The sequence below is a fragment of the Orcinus orca genome, chromosome 9 (assembly GCF_937001465.1).
Source record: "Orcinus orca chromosome 9, mOrcOrc1.1, whole genome shotgun sequence".
Lineage (NCBI taxonomy): Eukaryota > Metazoa > Chordata > Mammalia > Artiodactyla > Delphinidae > Orcinus > Orcinus orca.
The window spans coordinates 78,004,321-78,028,261 of record NC_064567.1 but is presented as its reverse complement, the minus strand read 5'-3'; the positions used below and the strand labels follow the sequence as shown (position 1 = coordinate 78,028,261).

At 36.6% G+C, this 23,941-nt stretch overlaps 1 protein-coding gene across 1 annotated transcript in view; it reads right to left on the bottom strand.

The window, feature by feature from the left end:
* The window catches only part of SEMA3D (semaphorin 3D), a 210,109-nt gene that overhangs the window by 63,060 nt on the left and 123,108 nt on the right, over nucleotides 1-23,941 (bottom strand). The window contains exons 7-9 of the mRNA XM_033440035.2: nucleotides 15,984-16,103; nucleotides 11,200-11,293; nucleotides 8,454-8,582 (exon numbers count right to left, since the gene is read on the bottom strand). Of these exons, the coding sequence (XP_033295926.1) occupies nucleotides 8,454-8,582; nucleotides 11,200-11,293; nucleotides 15,984-16,103 (343 nt within the window). The remainder of the gene's footprint in view (nucleotides 1-8,453; nucleotides 8,583-11,199; nucleotides 11,294-15,983; nucleotides 16,104-23,941) is intronic.

Below are 23,941 nucleotides of genomic sequence, written 5' to 3'. Positions count from 1 at the left end.
GACAGGAGGAGCGAAGACTGATAATAAATACAAATTCTTCATAATTAGAGTGGGACAAAAAAGGGATAAAACTGAAACTATACAGAAATTACAGGAATATGATTGCCTTGTTTTATCTTAACAAATATATGAGCTTAAAATGGGGATGACACAAGTAGAATTTATCACAGCACTTAAATATAACCTAAGTATAAGTTATCCACAGAGCACGATGACCCTTGTAATTTTAGTATCAGAACTACTTCGTGATTAAGTTGAATTTATACTTTTAAAAATAACATAGTGGTACAAAATTTGCAGTCTTCTCTCCCCAGAGAGAAAATAAGATCTCAGTTATTTGAAACAGAAAATCATTACAGGTAAAAAGGATTCCAGTGTGAGGGAGAGAGTTGCTTGTAAAGGTTTTCTCAGACACACCGATAGGAGAAGCAGTTCCGTGAACTGATTGGTGGTCTCTCATTTGCAGAGTTCGACAAGAGAAACATAGCTCTACAACACAGCAGAATGTACTCGGCCTAAAAGTTAAACAATAAATACGGTAATACACAGTCTGTTGTAGAAATACACAGAACAGCCCCACTTTGGCTACGTGAAACATTATCCAGGTGTTGTTGCCAGGTACTGCCATTTGAAATGGTCAAAAGTTAGAGTATGACACCAGTCCCCATTCCAGGAATTTCATTATAATATCAGTGGGGCAAAATAGAATACTTTTCCAAGTTACATTTCTTTTCACTTTCAACTAATACATAACATAGATGTTCTTGTGTTTATTCAGTGACTGTTGGTTTTACTGGACTCTTTTTTAAATGTTGGTTCTTTTTCAAGTACTATAAGGAAATTATTCTGGAGTACTGTAAGAAAATTAAATGGTAGAAGTGTTTAAGCCACATATTTATTATGTGAAGGAATCTAATTATGAAAAAAAAGAGTATCCCATAGTACTCTATTCTGTGATTTAAATAATAAGTAATTTTGTATCCCATAGTACTCTATTCTGTGATTTAAATAATAAGTAACTTTGAGTTAAAAATAAATACTTGTTTCAAGAATAGAGAGTTTTCTTTCTTCCAGACTCAACTGTGGTCCTGTGTCTTAGAACACTGATGTTAGTATTTTATGGTAGAAACTCCTTTTTGACTTGCTGCCAAGTTTGTGTAAAAATAGATATCATTTCATCAGTATATGACATGCACAGTTGAATTAAGTAATTTAAAATCATACCAAGGGACACCTGGGCTTTATTTATAGCACATTTTTCCCCTGTGGCATTTGAAACACACGCCTTAATAGGGATGGAGTTTGAAATCGTGCATTTTCACAAATGAACTTTTAGCATGAAACCAGGAGACACTGCCAAATGAAAATGGCATAAATCCTCATGGCCTGAAATGTACATCACTTTCATTTCTGCTTAAGAACCTCTTTTCACCCAGATGAGCACACCTACACCATGACTTAATACATAGTGAGTTCCTTACTTTCCTTTATTTCTTCTTGTAATATCTTTTTCCTACCACTTTTGAAAAATGTTATCCTTCTCTGTGGAAGAAGAATTTATAGACAACAGTACTCCAAGAGAAACTTCAAATGAAAACTGCCTCCACATGTTAGAAATGAAAATTTGAAACAAAAGTTCTCATCTACTCCAGGAAAGAAAACAAAAACATATGCATCTGAGGCATCATTACTTGTTTTCATTTTCCAAATGGTCATACTTCTTAGTTTTATCCCCAAATTCTCATAAAAGCTCAACTGTGTTTGAGTAACCGCTCTGAGATGTTATCTGTATTCCCATTTCCTGCTATGTTCTACGATTAAGCTGATAAAGAAAAGTGTGGAACTATCTAAGTCTTCGTCTAAAACTGCCATCAGACTTCATCTCTGCAATTTTTCTCTCTCCTGGTGAGGTATTTAATAGGTGGGTTAATTTCTCAAAGAAGAAATCAAGATTCATACTTCTATGTCTTTTGGCACTGGATTAGACAAAGTCCCACAGAAAGTCTGACAAGGATCCTAGGACTGGTAACTGAAGAGATTAGCTGATCTCACTGGTTAAATCCAGGCAGGGCAAAGAACAAAATAGGGCATACACACAAGCATCAAAGATTTTAAACTGCCTAAGCGGTTCAGTGATAAAAATGATTCATGTAGAATCATATTTTTTAAAAGGTTAATTATTTAAAACCTGCCATCTTAAGAGTTAAATACTCAATTGCAAATTTAATTTAATTTTTGTATTCCACTCAATCTAAACATATCTGTTTACAAGAGTTTATTACAAACATGTAAAAGTAGGGGTTTTAACTAAAAATCAAAGTACAGAAAGCAAAATTTAACAGAAAAAAATTCTCAAACTGTCTAACCAGAAATAAATAATACAATGATGGAATACTATGTATAGGAGAAATTAATTAGACATTGACCCCATTATTTGAAATATCAAGTATCTGTCAGTTGTTTCAACCTGGCAATAACTGTACAAAATCCAGGAGTGAGCTTCACATCTACATGGTACAGTAAAGAAAATTTACATCTGTTGCGTTATGTGATTGTGGATTGCACTGTGATATGTATTATACTGCGTGATTATGCTATTGTACATAATTAATAAAAAGTACACTTCCAACCAGTGCTGTCCAATAGAAATTTCTGTGAAGATGGAAATGTTTTATATCTGTGCTGTCCAATAGCCTCTAGACTATGTGGCTTTTGAGCACTTGAAATATAATTAGTGTGACTAAGAAACCAAATTTTAAGTTTATTTCATTTTTCTTAATTTAAATTTAAATAGCCACATGTGGCTAGTGTCTACCACAATGGATAGTGCAGCTTTAGAGCAAGTAGGCTGCATCAGCTACTGTGCTGTGTCAGGTCCAGTTTAAGGAAGAAACAGAGCCTTTACCCCCATAACTACCACTAAAATGGCAGTCAAGCTCCCAGATGCAGGAGACATGATATGATACTCTCGTCAGAAGTTTGGTATTGTAATGGAAGGATGGGTCTGGCAGTTAGGAGACCTGAACATGTCCCTTCTTCATACTGAGTCTCAATTTGTGGAATGTAAGGTTGAATAAGATAATGTCTAATATTCCCCAAATCACCACAGTTCCTTTAGCAATCACTGCTTTTTGTCTCCCCACATTCCTGACACTAGCCAGATGACCTATTTGACCTCTATCTTTGGACCCTAGGCTGACTATATCTGGAAAATGGCCACTTCTCAGAATGGAGAAGAGAAACGCTCCCCCCAAAAGCCAATCTTTTCCCTTAGCATGTGGGGTACTTCCTCATAACAATCTCATGTAGTTTCTATTATTTCTCCCTTGCTTTGCCCTAGTTTCCATGGACCAAGAAGCTCCTGACTGACTGGGCCTCCTGAAGCATCATGCTATTCTGATTCTGGCCAGCCCATCCCTCAGCAAATGTTCGCAATAACGACTACAGCTGACTGGCTAGGTCTTCCACATTGATTGCCTAACCACACTTTCTCTGTCTGCCGCGGTCTCCATATGCAGACCCACATCCTCAGTTTGCTGTTGCCCAAAATGGCATCATGATGTGGACCCTATCTGTAGTGAGGCTGCAAGAGCAGAGGATGGGTAATCACATTAACAGGATTTAGGTTGATGGACTATATCATACAATGAGAAGAATAAAGTGTGTAGAGCTAGAGAGACATACCTGAGTTTCAATCTCACTTCCAATAACTGTTTAACCAGGGACTATTTATCTGACTTCTAATCTATCCCCAACTATTAAGTGGAAATAGTAATTCTCTCAAAATTATACCACTAAATAAGATACTACTTTAAAAGTGCCTAATACAGTGACTGGGAAGGATGCTATATAAAATAAATTTGAAGCAGAAGAGACCAGACATAGGGAAATGAGTTAACAAATAATAAAATTGTAGCAGTAAACCAGAGACAAGGTGATGGAGACCTAAAGAAAGATGGTGGCCATAGAAAGAACAAGGTCAACAGATATTCTGAAGGAAATAAAGGCTCTTTGTGACAGATAGGGAGATAAAGGGAGATAAAGGAGAGGAAGAAATTAAAGATAACTTCAAGGTAACTGAGTGGATGAAGTTAAGAAACTTAAGATAGATAAAAATCAGGAAACAGGTATTGAAGGGCAGGTTAGAAAGGGGAAACAAGATAATTTTGAGTTAGACTCACAGGATTTTAGGTCCAATTAGACTTCTATATATCTATGTTTATATATCTATTTGAAGAAACTAAAGCAAAAGATCACTAGACAACTTGTATAAATCTCAAAGCACTTTAGTAGTACAATCAAGGCCAAGGCTTAGATATCTTTACTCCCATATTAAGCAACTAGTTCCTTTTGTTTAATCTGAGATGACAATGTAAGACATAGAAATAAATATTTTTAAGGTCACTTAGTTACAGGAAAAGGTTGGAAATACAGTTTTAGGAAACAAGAACACAGAAAACTATTAGAATGGATGAACTCACAGAATTATGAAATGTAGAGAGAGAGAAGGAAAAGGTGGTCTGTACTTAAAAATGCTAAGTAGATATCAGAGAATCAGAGCATCCGGAGCGTTAGTCCCACCGTGCTACCTCTCTCACCTTCAGGAATAACAATAATGATGGTGATGATAATATTGACACTGAATTGCTTTTACAATTGCCTTCCATCAGACTCCCCTATATGATTTAATTCTTGTAACACCCTGGGAACAGATACTATTATTATGCCAAGTTTTTAGACAAAGAATTTAAATGCACAGAAAGGTCTGACCAAGGTCACAAATAAGTGAGAGTCAGGATTTAAACTTAGGTAATTAAGTTCCACAAAAAAGAGCTGTAATTTTTGTCTAAATTGGGACACTTCAGAGAGTTAAAGAACAGCAAAGGTAAACTGGAAATGTCCAGGGCAGACCAGGTTATATGGTCCCTCTGGTTATTAACCACTAAGCAATCTGCCTTAAATGTCCTACAACCATAAATAATAGGTCTCCTAATTCTTAATCATTTGCCTGCATTCAATCCACTGAGACTTCTACTGTATATCCTGCCTCCCTCCTTCAGTTTCTTCCTTTCTACTGACTTCTTTCATTGCAAAGTTTTCCCAGTACCCAAAATCTTCTCTTGAATTTTTCCTCATATCCTGGGACTCTTCTATTCCCAAACAGATATCTTCTCTTTCCATTACTTGTTGCTGTATATTCTCATGTCCACCTCCACTGCCACTACCTTTGTTCCTGTCCCACCCTCATTTTCCTGTTTTTGGTGCAATGGCCCCTTCTCTCTCTGTCCTCCTTCTCCTTTAGTTTTCCCTTCCTGCTATTATCAGTTACCTCTATAAACAACAAAGATCTAATTTTCTGGTTAAAATTAGGGAATTGGTGAAGGGGGGTCCAAAAGGTACAAATTTCAAGTTACAAAATAAGTAAGTCCTGGGGATGTAATGTACATCATGGTGACTATAATTAATAACGGTGTATTGAATATTTGAAAGTTGCTAAGAGAGTAGATCTTAAAAGTTCTCATCACAAGAAAAGAATTCTATGACTATATGTGGTGATGGAAGTTAACCAGACTTACTGTGGTGACCATTTTGCAATATATACAAGTATCAAATCATGTTGTACACCTGAAACTAATACAATGTTATATGTCAATTATCCCTTACAAAAAAAAGACACACAAAAAAGAATTAAATACATTAACAGATGAATGGCTAAAGAAGACATGGTAAATATATACAATGGAATATTAGCCATAAAAAAGAATGAAATAATGTCATTTGCAGCAAGGTGGATGGACCATAGAGATTATCATATTAAGCGAAGTAAGTCAGAAAGAGAAAGACAAATACCATATGATATCACTTATATGTGGAATCTAAAGTATGACACAAATGAACATATCCATGAAACAGAAATAGACTCCAAGACATAGAGAACAGACCCCTGGTTGCCAAGACAGAGGAGAGATGGGGGAGAAAAGGACTGGGAGTTTGGGATCAGCAGATGCAAACCAGTATATATAGGATGGATAAATGACAAGGTCCTACTGTATAGCACAGGAAACTACATTCGATATCCTGTGATAAAGTGTAATGGAAAAGAATATGAAAAAGAATATATATATATATATATATATATAAAAAATAACAGTCATTTTGCTATACAGCAGAAATTAACACAACACTGTAAATCAATTATACCTCAATAAAATAAAAATAAAGAATTAAATAATAGATAACTTCACAGTAGTTTCAGGAAAATACTTACAGCTTTCTGGCTCCATCACCCACTCTCCTCCTATGCTCCAGGCATTTATCATCCATGAGGTCAGTGACCCTCCCCTATAATCTCAGCAGGCCCAGTGGACAGAAGAGCATTCAGTATGCCACAGGCCCTTAAAAGTTGTTTATTAAGAGAATGCTAAACCAGCGCAAAGGTTTCTTACTTTGTAATTCTCTTCACACAGCACTAAGAACAGCATGTTAGGCAAATAATAGTTGAATAAATATTTCCCGCATTTACTGTTTTAGCAATACTGTTGACTTCTTTTGGACATGTCACAGGTAAGGAAAAAATAGACTAATCTCTTAAATGAGTGGCAACATGATGATGTTTGCCATCCCAAGCCTGGGAAATGCAATCTATACTTCATTTTAAAGCCATTATATCAGGACTTCCCTGGTGGCACAGTGGCTAAAAATCTGCCTGCCAACGCAGGGGACACAGGTTCGAGCGCTGGTCCAGGAAGATCCCACATGCCGCGGAGCAACTAAGCCAGTGCGCCACAACTACCGAGCCTGCACTCTAGAGCCCGTGAGCCACAACTACTGCAGTTCGTGCACCTAGAGCCCATGCTTCGCGGCAAGAGAAGCCACCACAGTGAGAAGCCCGCGCACCACGAGGAAGAGTAGCCCCCGTTCACCGCAACGAGAGGACGCCCGCCCACAGCAACGAAGACCCAATGCAGCCAAAATAAATAAATAAATAATAAATTAATTAAGAAAGAAGAGTGAACCTTCTTCAAAACAGCAAACTCTTTAAAAAAAAAATAAAATAAATCCATAATATCTTGTTACCTAAACAGATAACTGAGCTTTTCTACTGGTAAAATCTATGGAGTCAATCTCAAACCAAGTAATTCCCACAAAACCTTCACAATATTCACAAGATCAGCCTGCCTTGCACAAGTGTTAAGAAGTGAACAGTAATCACTTAGTTGGGGATATTCTAAATTTGTTTACTCTGTTAATAGGGTTCTCTTTTGGTCAACAGAGATCACACTGTTGTGTAAACAAATGGATCTGGAGGTTTTGACTAAAGAAATGTTTTAGAAGTGTTTTTCCCTTTTGTTTATGTTGTCACTGCTTGAATGATACTGAGAGATACAGAGATAGCCCCTAGGAAATCTCTACCCAGGCCTCCTCCACTAAAACCCAATATTTATAGCGGGAATGAGAAATGCTGTGTGCCATGCGGTGAAATAAATTCCTATGTTAATCAGAAAACTTTAAAAAATCATGATAAAACCTGACCTGTTGTAAAGCAGTGGGGCAAAAGAAAAAAAAAAGCCTTTCACTATTCCTTCCATTAAATAAATTCATTTAGGAAGTCTTTTTGTTGTTGAAAATTCGGAATACTGTATGACCGCTAAACACAAAAGTAATCAGACAAACTCATGTCAATATCAATATGCTTAAATTTTTGGAGGGACATGTTTTAACCAAAATAGAAATTATTTTTTAAATAAAAGAAGTTAGCATTACAATAACTCCTTTCTATTATGCTCACAGACAGTATTTGGCTTAGTCATTAAAAAACAGATAGCAGGAGAAAGATTGCCAACTTGAATCCCAGCTCTGCAACTGACAAGTTGTAAGACCTTGACCAAATTACTCCACTTCTCTCTACCTCAGTTTATTCATCTTTAAAAAGCACAGGGCTTCCCTGGTGGCGCAGTGGTTGAGAGTCCGCCTGCCGATGCAGGGGACGTGGGTTCGTGCCCAGGTCCAGGAAGATCCCACATGCCGCAGAGCGGCTGGGCCCGTGAGCCACGGCCGCTGAGCCTGCATGTCCGGAGCCTGTGCTCCGCAACGGGAGAGGCCACAACAGTGAGAGGCACGCGTACAGCAAAAAAAAAAAAAAAAAAGAAAAAAAAAAGCACATAATAATAATAACACATCTCTCATATTACATCATTATGAATATTTTAAAAAATCAAGTAGCGCATGGAACAATGTCAAGGACAATAGCACACACACACAATAAATGTCAACTGTTATTATTATATACACGGTAGGTTCTGGAGATTTGTCGAACGCACTGAGGAACTATTTCAAATGTATTTTGTATGTTGAGCTAAATCAGTTCCAAAACACATCTGAATGAATAATCATGAGTTTCTTATCTACCCAAAAGCAAAGGCAAAACGATCAAAAGTGTGAAAATCACTAACCATTGAGCCAGTGGTGCTCCGAAATATCAGTTCTGATGTAATGGTGGTCGTGAGTAGGCCCAAGGGACCGCGTGAATGCAGTGTCCTTGCCAAGGAAATCAGAAGCTGTTCCAGAGTAGAGGTACTCGTCTGCAAGGGAGAAATGAATACTCAGGACTTCTAAGAGTTTACCGGCAGACACTACTGACAATAGACTAAGTTCACAGCATGAAACCAATGATGTCTATTGCTTAACATCAGAAATATATTGTTTCATAAATTTCCCCTTCATATTTTGAAAAATCTGCTTAGTTGAAGAAAAGATAACTCAGTGAACTTTGGTAAGCCGATGCTAACTACTACTTGAATATAAAAAAGGCCAGTGTCTTCCGAATTAATAATTGCACATGCATTTAGCTTCTGTTATGAATAAGTTCCTCTTCTTTCCCTTCTCCCCACAAATAATTCAAGGACATATCATAATTAGGAGTCTCTCTTTGTAATAACGCAAAAAAAATATTTAGAAAGTAAACGCCATAATGAGGAATGAATTGTGTAATTAGTATTTACTTAACCGACACAACCTCAGTGACCACAACTTTTCTTTGCCTAACCTCTGCTGAAAGGGAGCTTTCAGCACTGAAGTCATACTTTGTAATTATAACATGTTGCATTCCTTGTAGCTAATCATGTCTCTAATAGTTCTGATAAACAGGCATTTCTGAAAAAGGAAAGATGTTGCCATTACTGCATACCAAACTTCTCTGTCCTGTTATTTATGTAAAGTGAATATCCATGTTTACCAGAGACAGAAGGAGAGAGAGAGAAGAGGAGAAAAGAGGAGAAAGGGGGTGAGAGAGGTAGAAAGAGGTGGAGAAGGGGGAGGAGGGAGGAAAGAAATGAGGAAGAAGGGAAAGGGGAGGAGAGGAAGATGGGGGAGAGGAGAGGAAGAAAGGATAGAAGGGAGAGGAGGGGGGAGAAAAGGATGGGGGTTGGAAAAGAGGGGAATGGTGGTCCATGTTCCCTAATGCTGGTTAGCATGTAGTGGGAGAGCGGCCTGAGGCAGGAAGAATACGGTCCCTACAATAGCATGCATTACCCCTTTGAGAGCTAAGCCTCTGTTTCAAGAAATCTTTATATTCAACTACTTGGGGTTACACTTAATAGACTAAAATTTAAAAAACAGCTAATCTCTACAGAGCATTTAGATTTTTTAAATGCCTAAATAGAAGAACAACTACAGACACTGTTTTATCACTAAAGTTCAATTTTCCTCAGAAACATATCTTGAAAATTCTGCCTTTGCATAAGTGATTCAGATACTTTCAAAATCCTCCAATTACATCCACTGAAATAAGACTTTTCCTGAACTATCTGAGACAACCAACCTAAATACTCATGACAATAGTCGACTTTCAAAAGGGGGAAACACACACACATACATATAAAAGAGAGAACCCCCCCCCCCAAAAAAAGAGAGAAATCCAGTTATGTAAAGTAAATGTAGACATGGTACTGATTCCATCTCTTAAGTATATATGGTGAAAGGCAGTATTTCATTGTGGGGCAAGTTTTAAAAAGTAGAAGAATAACAATAACAACATCAATAAAGACATTATGAAAAAAGTTTGGTAAGAATAAAAACACACCATCAATTTGAAACATAAAACTACAAATATTCAAACATTTTGCCAGAAAAAATGGTGTATTTCAACATAAAAGTTGGATCTGTGTATCCAGACTTTAAAACTGTCTTCTTTGTATTTAAATTACTCAGGGGTTCCTACGAGGGGTCACCAACACCTACAATCTATTGTTTTTTATTAAGGGTGTGTCAACCCCACTTGACAGATCAGAATCACAAATCATCAATCTCATTTTCTGAGGATAATGACTGAACATTAGTCACATAATTTTCAAAAAACACACACACTTTCACTTCAAAGGAAGAGCATTAGTTCTCGCTAAGTGAAAATTAAAATGTCATGGGGCGTCCCTCTGATAGTCTATTCAGACATCTGATGGACAAGTTAAATAAAAAGAGACTGAAGTCATGAACCAAACCAAGACAAAAGAAGCCCTTATAATGGTTGAAATTCAGAGGTCATGCCGACATTCCTCAGGAAAGACTTCAGACCACACAGTACTGCCTTCTTTAAACAGGACAGTCCTCCCATAAGAGAATTTAAGATGTATACAAAGCAAGAGAAGACTGAATGTGCTAGCAAAAATTTCACATTGCCATTAATGTAATCAGGTTATGGTGAAACTGGGGTGAGAGGTGTTACACCATTCTTTTATCTGCATTCTACAGTTTGATTTATTTGTTTTATTCATTTATCCACTTACGTCTTATTATTAATCCCCCCACTCACATCTTCAACATATTTTGTAACATATTATGTTCAAGGAATTGCTCAATTTAACTGCCTTAGTGAACCAAATGGGGCATCGCTAAAGATAAGAAAATCTGGGACAGCTACATGTAGAATTATAGCACAATTGCGTGTGTGTCATTTGTATTAAAAAGAATTCAACCTGAAGTTCATTTAAAATGTAACTGTGCTGACGTGAGGGATTACTGGAGCCTCACTTTATGGATAAGGAGCTAAGTATAGAGAGACATGACACTAAAAAACTACAACCAAACAGCCAGTGGATGGTTAATCCAAAATAATCTTTAACTCATTGAGAAAATGTGGTTGAATCGACACACACCTTTTTAGAAAAATACCTAAAAGCTAGAACTATCCATCACGGATCTTACCTGTCATTACTGAAGCAAAAGGCTGCTGAGGATCAAAAGGACATTTCAGTCTGCCAGACTCCAAATGATGTGTGTCTAGTTTGAACATAACTTCCTGTTATGAGAAATATTAACACAAGTGAGATTTTTTAAAAAATATCCGAATCAGCAAGAACGTAGGAGATAAGAACGAAATTCTAATTCATTAATTCAACAGAAACTGAGCATACAGCACGCACATCATGCTGTGCTTCTTAACTCTTCCACAAATATTATTTCTAGCAAGACTCAGTTCCCATGTTTTGGTCTCCATTTGCCCAAAGTAATGATGATAATAATGAATGAATTTTTCAACCGGAAGTAGCAATATCCTCATCGATTCATTTAGCCTGGACCACTATCATAATCAAAATCACCATCAAACATGCCTACTTCTTAAGCCTAATAACTAATTTATTGAGCCTAATAAGCCAAGTTCCTCCTCTAAGGAATAAATTTACTATAATAATTATACTTTCATAACTATTATGGTCTATCTACCTAAGCATCTACAACTATACCAAATTACTTAAGCTTCGTGATATTTTGTAATTTTAGTGACTTAAAAGCGTTGTAAGGCAGGCAGTTCATTTTCAGAGCTGTTGATACATGTGGGCAAAAAAAATCCTGTTGTAGTATTTTCACTATTACGAAAACACTATGCACATTAAAGCCACATAGTTATTTTGGCTGAAACATCTATTTTTATAATAGTGGCCACAGACAGAATGGCATTGGCAGACTTTTAACATTCAGGGAAAAAAAACATCTTAAGTTGAACTTTCCAAGAAAAATATGAATGTATAATGAATATGGCCCCATGAGCTTGAGTGTTTCATAACAATGACAACACTGTCATCCAGCAAAAAGACTGATGACTCAGGCTGCAAATGTACTAGTTAGAGAAATTCAGCATTTCAGATATTCTCTCTAGATGGCATATCTACAGTTATATCAGAGCACACATGCAATTAAAAGGGATCATTCAGTGCCACTTACCTAGAAAGCAAGTAAAGAAGCAAAAGGGATAGAGGAAATATTTGGATTATTATTATTGTATGATGTGTCATTTCAGATCTTTTTCTTATTAACAGGATCAACAGTAATTACCGCCTTATTAAAAAATAGTAATACCAATTTAAACAGCATGATTAACATTTGCCATTTTATAGTTTTAAGTAAATACACTTTAATACTAAGAGTAATGGTACTTAACAATTAATACATACTAACCATGGGCCAGGAACTTGATGTACATTGTCTCATTGAATCTTCACCACTAACCTAAAGAGGTAGCTACTTTAATTCCAGCTTTACAAGAGGAATATTGAGCATAAAAGGGGGTAAGTATCTTGTTCAGCATCACATAGTGAATAAGAGGCAAAGCAGTAGCTTGAACTCAGGGCTGTCTCCAAAGTTCATGTTCTTAACTAATCTAGTCTCAGGATTTCAAACTCATGGATTTAGAAATGTATTGAAATTAATGTATAGACTCACCATGACCATGTAACATGATCAAGCCCAAGTATGTTTAGTTAGAACAGTTCAGCTAATGACAAGTTGTGATAGTGGCGCCTAGGCATGAAAAAAGTCCAGTGAGAACACATTTAGGGCATGTTTCCCAACTGTGGATGGGGCTAGAGATATGTCAGGGAAAAACACCTACAGATCACGGCTCTTAAGAATGTTTAAATATTAAGGGCACATTATTCGCCACAGGTCAAACAGAACTGTTGACTCTAAAGCCTATAATGGGACGTTGTAAAGGGAAAAAGTAAACTGAATCCTGGTGTGCCAGAAGATTATAGTGAAAAGCTAAAAAAGAAAAACCAAGAAAACATCTGGGAGAATGTCATAGTTGATACAAAGGCCTAGATAAACCCTTATAATTGTACAGACTTCTGTTGTCAAAACGCAGCATTTCATTAAATTCTCAAGATAAGCCCATAGAATTGGTATTTGCGGAGGCTAAGGACAAGGTCTCCCTTATAATCTCCTGGAGAAAGGAGACAGCAGGAAAGCAAGTTTCCTTGAGCCAGAGTCAAGGATACCAACAGGAAAATGATGTAAAAAAATAATGGCTGATTAAATGGACTTCCTGAGATAAACTGAATGACATGACACTTTTTTTGAGACAACTTCAATTTTATAAGATTTTCCCCATTAAATTCCTTAAGCCTAATTAATCATGCAAAAAAGTACCTGTCTAAACTGCACACAGAGAAATACTGTTGAAGTAAAGACATAAGAAGATAAGAATAGGAAATGTTTAACTATCACATTAGGAAAAATTATTATTAATATTATTAATACTATTAATATTTAAATATGAGATTTGCAGCAGAAGGGAGATTCCAGAGGAAAGAACATACTTCCAATCTAATTATTAAACAACTATCAGGCACCCCCAGTATTGCAGAGTAGATACATAGGTAGGTAGATAGATAGATAGATAGATAGAGACTGCAGACACTATTCTGAAATAAAGTTTATATACATACTTTTGAAATACTTGTCTCTGCCTTTCTGTGTTCTTGTTGCCTAATACGGCTGCGAATTAAGTGACTGGAATAGAGCAAGGGCTATACCAAAGCCTATGCACAATCATTTTCTCATTTTATTCTTAAAATAACTCTGAGTTACTATTATTATTGTCATCATTTTGCTGAATAAACAGAAGCTTAGAGAGTTTATGCAGAAGACCGTGGAGCCATGGTAAACGATCCGAGCCATAATTCAAACTCTGGCTCCTCATGTTTAGCTCTTAGTTGTTGTCAACAGCCCTGACTTCTATCCTGAAATCCGAATCCAACCGCCCACTTGGTATGACCTACAGAACATTTCTCAAATGCAGAATGTACAAAACTAACTCACGATTTCCCCCACAAATCTGTTACTCTTCTCATCTCAACAAATAACACCCCTCTCCAACTCACTGCCAAAGATAGAAATCTGGGATTTATTTTAGCTGTTTCCTCTTTCTTCCCGTTGCCCCAGGCACACAAAACAGTGGTCCCCAGGAAGAGGGCTTCGCACACTTCTCTCCTCCATCCCTGTTATCTGTTGCTCTTCCCTGTTCCCAGCCACCTGAGAAGCAATCTTATCTATTTGAAGATGGAAGTGCCTTCCCTCTGAATGGACAGTGAATCCTGGGACTAATAATTCATTTTAGAAGAGAACAATCTTCAAGCAGGGCTGCCATACAATTATCTGTACTCCTGACTAGTGGAAAACTCACAAGGCTCAATATCCCTGTTCACTCATAATTGTCTTATTCACAGAACTTGTAAATCTGACTGCCCCTGGGCTTTTTGACAGTCTCAAGCTAAGTAATTAGCTCCTTCTATATTCCCTTTCAGCATTTGTGACTTTTAGGAGTTAATGAACACTATTTGCATCCCTCAGCAGGTTGTGAGTTTGGCTTTTAGCCCCAGGCCTCAAAACACATCCAAGATGTGGGGCCAGCTCATGTAATTGCAGCCTATGCTATAAGCCACTGTTACATATTACCCTTCATCAAAGCTAGGCAAGAGAACATTACACTGGCAACAAAGTATGATGGATTCAAGTTGCCAAGTCTCCTAGTGGTTCAGAGATTTAACTCCTAGTGGTTGCTTTACTTTCAAACCATTGAGTCTGGGCTGGTTAGACAAGTTGGTTAGAGAGAAAAATTTATCCAGCCACAGTTGTGGGTTTGATCTCTGCTTGAATCAGTTAAATCAGTGTAAAGAAACCTGTACCATGAGCCCAGACTTTACTTTCAAACACGCAGCCAATTACCCTGCAAATATGTGTGGTTATTCACAAGAAGTATATACATAAACATAAGGATGACAGTGTAACCCATCAACCCACACAAAGGAATGATTTAGAGTACATATTCTAAAGCTCAGTTGGGCATGCTTGCTCTAGCGATAGACTACTTTGGTTCAATTCCTTGCTAGGCCATTTATTAGTTGGGTGACTTAGGCATGGTATTTCATTCTACTGAGACTCAGTTTTTACTAACTTGCAAACTGGAAGTTATTAAGGTACCAACTTCATTAACAGTGTTGTGAAATTACAAAAACAATCCATGTAAAGTGCCTGGCACAGTCCATGACACAAAGAAAGTACTCTAACGTGTTAGTTGTTGATTAAATTATTGTAACCTGCATGTTTCTCATTTATTGAAATGCTCATTGATTGCTGGAATACATTACTCCTAATTAATACATCCCACATTTCCACTATGTCACTTTGGTCTGGCAGAAATAATAAGTCCAGTGTGATAATAAGTTTCCATACAATTTTAAGAAAATCATTAAAATTATCTGTATTTAGTGTCTACTATTGTAAACATAAGTAACAGGTCAAATTTGTTGGATGGGAAAAATTAAATTATTTATAAGATATCATTCCGTTGTGAGGTCTTATGGGAAATAAATTTTTACCAACCGCAACATACTAAATAGATTTAGTTATAAAGGAAACTCAAGAGAAAATAAAGCTGTACATAGAGCCTAGAAAACAAGCACTTTCAACACTGTATACCATTTATTTTAATCATATCACTAAAAAAACTTTTAATAGAAGAAATTTTTATTAGGTGGATAAAGTGTACAATCAAAATGGCAATCCATAAAGTGGTTTGGAATATAAGTTCTTATTCAGTTCATACAGAATACGATTCAATCTTTATATTCAAGTCTAACTAACTATTTTATGTCATAGGCATTAAGTAACAAGTTATTATAATTGTTTTTGTGCTATTTCATTATATTTACCTCCTTGTAGATTCCAAGATCAATATATCCACATATTGGATGAAATGCTCCAGTTCCACACACATAAACATGAGTTTTGTTATAGGGTTGAAGTACCCGGATGAAATTTGCACATTCTGTCTATTGGGCATAAAAAAATAAAAGCATTAGCATACAATTCAGGTATTTGAAAGATTATCATTCATACCACCTGTTTCCCAAGTAGATTAATTATCAAAAATAAGAACTAAAATAAAAAAGACTTATGAGAAATGTTTAACACCTGACTTAGCAAAGGAGGCAAAACAAATTAGAAACTATGGCTTTAATGAGTGACTGAGGTTTTTTTGAATAAGGTTTTGAACTAATCACAGTGCTAGAATGCACATCTCTATAGTGGGACTCAATGGGGCCTAGAGAATGAACATAATGTGAATGAGGTATCCATACTTTCTTTCAAGGATTTCCTACAGAACCAAACCCATCATGCTCTAATGTTCCCACATTGTCTATCCCATATAGAACCTACTGTGTGCAACTGCAACTGTCTCAGCTACGCTAAACAAAACACTCAACACATATGTGTCTTCCTATATATTATCCCATTCTTATTTTCCAGAATTGCCTACCACTTTATTTCCATTTATTTTCAATGTTACAGAGCCTTTAAGACTTACCTTAATTCCTGCTTATTTCAAGAATCTCTTCTGTTTTTTCCATAAATATTTTTTTACACCAAGTCAAAATTTTAAGAGACGTATTTCTGCCTCTTTTGCAAATGTTTAGGCCTAAGAATATTTCTTTCCAATGTATATCTTTATAACTTAATTATTTTCTATCCCCCAATTACTTGTAAATAGTGACTCAATTTTTCAGAGTAGTCATTCTTGTTATTATATATTATTTTCAATTCATCTTCTGTAAGTCATCCCTTCTCTTTACATAATTAATGGCAATAATTTGTTAACCATGGCTTCATGATTCCTGGGCCCAAAGACTCCTGAGAAAACACTGGGCAGTAGTCTACTTTTATTCTAGATCAACTTTACCTAGGAGGTGGGCAGGTGTTTATTAAGGAGGTTGGAAATCTACGAAACGACTGAGATTCAGAGAAAAAGTCCATTTTCTCTCTGCCTGAGTGGCCACGGGTCCTTCACCTGTCAGGTCACTGTTGTTGTTAGGGTCGTTAGGAGGAGGGTATTAAAAAATAAGAAAGATAATGACCTAACTGGTAGGATGATTTTTAAAATTAAGTAAAATTTTTAAAAGGCAGACAACAACTTAGCTGATAGGATTATGATTGTTATGTTGACTAAATTAAAGAATATAACATTTAATAATTGTTTATCACTTACTCTGATTTTGATCTATACAGAATAATCAATATCCCAGTGGCTGTTCTGATTTTAGAATGAATAGCTATGTCTCCATATCTGTGGTACAGAGTTCCTAGTACCTAGTTCTTCCTCTGTCCAGCTAGCCTGGCAATCTTATGTCTCAAGAATTTGTAGATCCCAGTGAATAAAATCTGCACATTCTACTACAGAAAAATGTTATAAAGAACTAACTTATTGAGTTTTCTGCTCTCTGCTTCCTTATAAACAAAGAAGTTGCTTAAGACTCTATGAAAGGACAGTTCCAACCCCTCAGTTAACCACGCAAGGGAAGGATGTTTCTTTATCAGGTAGGAAGAGTGGGCACTTTGTAACAGCAGAAGGGCCACTGCATATGGTTACACAGGTTGTATGCTGTGAAAAAAGTCCTATCTGAGGAAGTGCAAATCACACTGCAGACATCTTTGTTACCTTGAATATTTTCATATGTTTAGTATATGTTCTCATATAATTATTATATGTAGCCTCCTAAGAAAGGAAAATTTTATATTCATTAAGACAATTTTCTGTCAGATAATCTTACTTAACAAAATCATATTCTGTGTTTTCCACGCTTCCATCAAGGTGTTTGATGAAGAGAATTTATTTTCTATTGACACAAAGGCACCACAGAGAACTAGCTTCATGTTCTTTTACATCATGCTAGACAATCGCAGATGAAAACCTAATTCAGAGAGTAAATACGCCCTACCAATGGTTTTGAACGAATGACACAGTAATATGAGATAAGCCAAGGCAAAAAAAAGAGGAAAAATATATGCAATCAGCAGATAAATTGCAATGATGGCTTCACTGCTAGGGTAAGAGATTTTAATATTCTCTAGCTTTCATTTTGCTCACTCATGCTCACTGAAGGGACTTTTATTTATTGGTCTTTTCCCCATGAAGAGATTTATGCAGGGTGAAATCTACACATGGAACAGTACACAGGGAGGGCAAGAGTAGAGTTATATGCCTGGAGTAAGGTGGGATTCACTCATTGCCAGTGATTTCACCATTTTTTCAAAAGCTCAGTGTTACCAAAGAATCATAGAATTTAGAGGGTAATTGTTATGGAGTGAATATCTGTGTCCTCCCAAAATGCATGAGTTGAAACCCTAAACCTCCCAGGGTGATGGTATTAGGAGGTGAGGCCTTTAGGAGGTAATTAGCTTTAGAAGAGGTTTAGAGAGTGAGATCCTCATGATAGGATTAGTGCCTTTCTAAGAAGAGACCAGGGCACTCGCTCTCACTCTCTCTGCCCTGTGCAGATATCACAGGAAGATAGCCACCTGCAAGCCAAAAAGAGAATTTTCACCAAAGACCAAGTCGGCCTGCACTTTGACCTTGGATTTCCCAGCCTTCAGAACTGTGAGAAATAAATATCTGTTGTTTAAGCAGCCTAGTTTATGGTATTTTATTATGGTAGCCCAAGCCGAGTAACACAGTAATCTTACAAGATTGTGAAATCAATATTTGTATAAAGAAATAAAACAACTGCCTTTCCAGATTATAAATTATAAAGTCAGAAAGACTAGGGACTGTGAGAGACACAGCACTGTTTAAAAAGGCAAATGAGGCCCAGAGTGAAGTTTTACACACATAGGAGATATAATTTGAGTGATGATAAAGGAAAAGCTCTGAATCACACCTAAAACATTTCCCATCCTTTAACTTTCCTGGGAGTTACTTTATTAAAATGCAGCCAGCCCTGGAAAGTAACGTATTATGCTAGTTTTTACTTTGGTGAGATGTCACCAAGGATGTATTTCTGAAATTCCTCTCTTCTCTCAGATTGGGCTGCCATGGAATAGAACCATGTATCCTGAGTTATCTGACACAGTTTACAAAAAAAAGTCAGTTCTGCTCAAAGTTTTCTGTGGTGAAGTTGATGGAGGGCAGTTCTCTGGGAAGCCTGGAGGCAATGACAGGGCAGTGAGGGGAAGAAACCGGGGACAGAGATTCTAAAAGAGGAGGTCTCATTTTAAATTTTGCCTGGGGTGGACATTTCAGCCAAATACTGGAAGCAAAGCAAAAGCCTTTACAATGATTTCTCTTTTAATTTATAAAGGTTCCAAGATTTGCTTCAACAGCATGAGCAATAATTAACTTGATTTAATTCACTTAGTGACCGGCATGGCTATTAATGGTGGTGTAATTCTGTGAGGCATAAAGAAAGATAAATTCGAGAAGCAGCTGTTTTAACTTTCCCTGAAAGCTGGCTAATTTATCAGCTATTGCCCACAATGGCAAGGGCTGGGGCATGACACCAAACAATTCAATTCAGCCAGTAACGTACTCAACCTGGGAAAAGAACTGAATTTCTCCTTCCTTCCCCACGCTTCCCACCTCCCTAACTCTCCACTGGAAGAAAGAGAGAGAGAACTAAAAACAAGTATCAACTTTCTAATTCTCTCAAGTAAGATTATTTTTTTCAATTTTTACCTCTCATCCACATCCTTACATATATCTAAAGAGATATGCAATTAAATAAATAAAACAAATATGAAACAATACTTAGAGAAAAGACAAGTAAATATTAGTTTATATATCAACACTTAGAATTTTTGTTTCCCCCTAATACATAGAAAAATATTAGCAAAACAGAACTACTTGTAATTCTCTAACGTTACATATAGTCCAGTTAAATCCAATACAGCTTTATATGTATTTCTGATAACTGACTTATAATCACTAATTTTAATTTATTTAGGTTATATATGAAAAGACACTTATGATTAAGAATGTGGTCTGGGCTTCGCTGGTGGCGCAGTGGTTGAGAGTCCGCCTGCCGATACAGGGGACATGGGTTCGAGCCCTGGTCCGGGAAGATCCCACATGCTGCGGAGCGGCTGGGTCCCTGAGCCACAACTGCTAAGCCTGTGCGTCCGGAGCCTGTGCTCCGCAACGGGAGAGGCTGCGATAGTGAGAGGCCCGCGCACCGCGATCAAGAGTGGCCTCCGCTCGCCACAACTAGAGAAAGCCCTCGCGCAGAAACGAAGACCCAACACAGCAAAAATTAATTAATTAATAAACTCCTACCCCCAAGATCTAAAAAAAAAGAAAAAGATTGATAGATTAAAAAAAAGAATGTGGTCTGTTTTTGTGTTTAGCATATTTTGCAGAATATTGTGATCCTCAAATATTTTGTGATCATTCGCCATATGCCTATCATTGTGCTACATCTTACGTTTGTCTAGCAGACTTCTGATAGAGTTCAGTCTGCAAAGATATCTGTTTAGGTCTTACAATGTTGAAAATATTTTAGTAAGTTGTCAATGCTTCAAAATAAGTATAAGAAAATCCAAATATCCCATTTCTTTCTTAAAAATGAAACATCTCACAGGGGAGGATTTCTACAGAGCAAAACCAGTTGAGGTAGAAGGGCAAAGAAAAACATTTTAAAGGAAAAAAATTGAGAGATATGCCTATCAAAATCTACATATCAAGTAGGATAACTAGGAAAGAATATTTTTTATGTGAGTGGATCAGAAAGTAATAATATATTAATATAAATTCTAATTTTACAACTACATAAAATATTTAGCTTTTATAGTAATTAAAGAATGTCAAGCTTGGGCTTCCCTGGTGGCGCAGTGGTTGAGAGTCCGCCTGCCGATGCAGGGGACACGGGTTCGTGCCCCAGTCCCAGAAGATTCCACATGCCGCGGAGCGGCTGAGCCCGTGAGCCATGGCCGCTGGGCCTGCGCGTCCAGAGCCTGTGCTCCGCAACAGGAGAGGCCACAACAGTGAGAGGCCCGCGTACCGCAAAAAAAAAAAAAAAAAGAATGTCAAGCTAAAACAACAAAAATAATTTTCTTTTTGTTGGCAAAAATTAAATATATTTATTTCATTCATTAATGTATTAGTATTAAACATTAACTATATGTTGTATCCAACATTAGCAAGGGTATGGGGAAATATACCCTCTTAAGAGCATGCACTGCTGGATAAAGCATAAGAAGCATAAACTTTCTGGAGGGCCATTTTACAATGTATATAAAAGATTTTATATCCTTTGACCAGTAATTGTACTCAGTAACCTAAGATGTTCACAATATTTATATATAAGGCTTTTCATGTGCAGCATCATTCACAATAGTAAAAACTGGATATCTACCAAAACTCTAACAATAGGGGATTGATGAAATAATATATAAAGGAATGCAGTGCAGCTATTAAAAGTAGTGTTATAAAAAAGGAATTTAATGACATGGGAAAATGCTCATGGCAGTCTGCGAAGTGGAAAAAAAATGTTTTAAGGGACTATGTATACAATGATTTCATTCTGAAAAATAGTAAATAGATAAGATAGAAGAATAAACATCAAAATGCCACCAGCTATCTCTGGGTAATATTCATGGGGGAAGAACTATTTACAGATGAATTCTATATAATTTGCAAACTTTCTACAATGAACACTTTGTTTTACTTTAGATGTTCTTAAAAAAGAAAAAAGAAAAAAAGAATGTAATCAGAAAACTTTAGAGATGGAAGACCCTTTAACCCTATGTAATGTCTCCATTGACAAGTTTGTGCGCCTCTACAGTTAGGCCGACGACTCAGGCTGCCCACACCCCATGCATTCTTTTGCCTGGACTGAGCAGTTTACCCCACTCTTTTATAGCAGGACCAGACATTTCTTTAGTGACTTTCTTTTGAATAATATTTGAAGCAGACACAAAATGCAACCAAATAGCTTCCTGTCACCTCTTCCCTTCCTTGGATTAAACCCGGGACTGTGCTCAAGAAAGTGGAATAGCTCTCTTTTGTTTCCTCTCCTTCCACTCCCTTCCCACGCCAATGAGCTAACTTTCATTATGGTAAATAATTCACTATTTTTCAGTTATATAGTACCTTTGTGTAAAGGGACAGTCTTTCCAAACACTTGTTAATTCAAAACACACTCTTGGGAAGTAGGTAAAAATTACTAGAGAGAAGGGAGGAGAGAGGGTAATGCCAAAGGCAATAAAAGATGTTAATAAAACCACACACTTGCCTCAGTTTTCTGTTGGCCAAAATCTATGTAATGCTGTAAAATGAGGATCTGCATTATGGTTATGAAGAGAGAAATGATTTGAGGGATACAGTTTGTAGACCTTAAACATAGAACTCAGACCTTGATGTGTAGATTATAGTGTATTATAAGAGCATAGATGGTGGGGCAAGCCTTCTGGATTCAATTCAATATTTACTAAGTATGTAATATTGGGCAAGTCATTTAAACGTTCTGGCCTCAGTCTTCTCATCTGGAAAATGAGGAATAAAAATAAAATCTAACATACCGTATTGTTGTAAGGATTAAACGAGATTATAGGTATAAAGCTTTGAAAGCAGTTCCTGGAACATGGTAAGTGCTATAAAAATGTTAGCTATTCTTAGTAACTCTAAAATACAGTATTATTTTAAAGGGGCAAATTGAAAAGAAGGAAACAAAGACTTGCATTACACCTACATAATTCAACAGCAAACTTTATAGACTTCAGTAAAAAGAGAGAAGCTCCCTAAATCTCTAATCCTAGGTTAACAGTGTACTTAAAGTACACAGTGTACTTTAAAGTGTACTTAAAGTCAGAGGTGACTACAAGCTCTCAAATACAATTGAATTGGAAGAATAGGTTCCATATACTGGGTCTTATGTACTCTCTAGGATACCACCTTCAAGAAAGTTTATCACCCTTTGTTTTAGCTTGATAAGAGGGGCAACCGAGTTACTCTACAACTGGAATTAGTGAACATACTGAAATGAGAAAACTGTCACAATTAAAACTTCACTGATTAACCTTGAGTGCTTATCCTTCACCTGTTCCATGGGAAAATTGACACTACTCTGTTGGAGTAGATTTAAAACACCCTTTTCCTACTTGCCTCCTTATCCTACACTCAATACTGATGAAACACAGAAGTGTTCACACTGTTTATGACATGCTTCTACTGTTATGCAACAAAGTAAATTTGAAAAATCACAACCAAAGCATCTTTCTTTCCCATGAGTTCAAAAAAGTACTGTTGCTTTTGCAGACTGGGGCACCTGCTCACAGGGCATCTGACATTGAACAGGGTGGAGAGATTAGAGACATGAAAGGAAGAATATATTCTACATTAGTTTACACTCTTTCATTTCTAGCAAAATAAATGTAAAAACTTTTTCCTGTTGCATTTGAAGCACACACTCTCTGATATATTTCTGCTAACATAAATGTGCCCCAAAAGTCACATTTAACACTAACTGAATACAGAATGAGGCATAACCAAAAGTTTTTTTCTTTTACTTTGTTTTGATTATTTTGTTTTGCAGGACAGTCATCCTTCAGTATCCTCGGTGGATTGGTTCCAGGACCTTGACATTTATCAAAATCTGAGGATGCTCAAGTCCCTTATATAAAATGGCAAACACACAGCCTCCCATATACTTTATCTCTAGATTACTTATAATACTTAATACAATGTAAATGCTATGTAAACAATTGTAAATACAATGTAAACACTATGTAAACAGTTGCCAGTAAGCAATAAATTCAAGTTTGCTTTTTGAACTTTCTGGAATTTTTGGAATATTTTTGATGCACGGTTGGTTGAATTTATAGACTTAGAACCTGTGGCCAA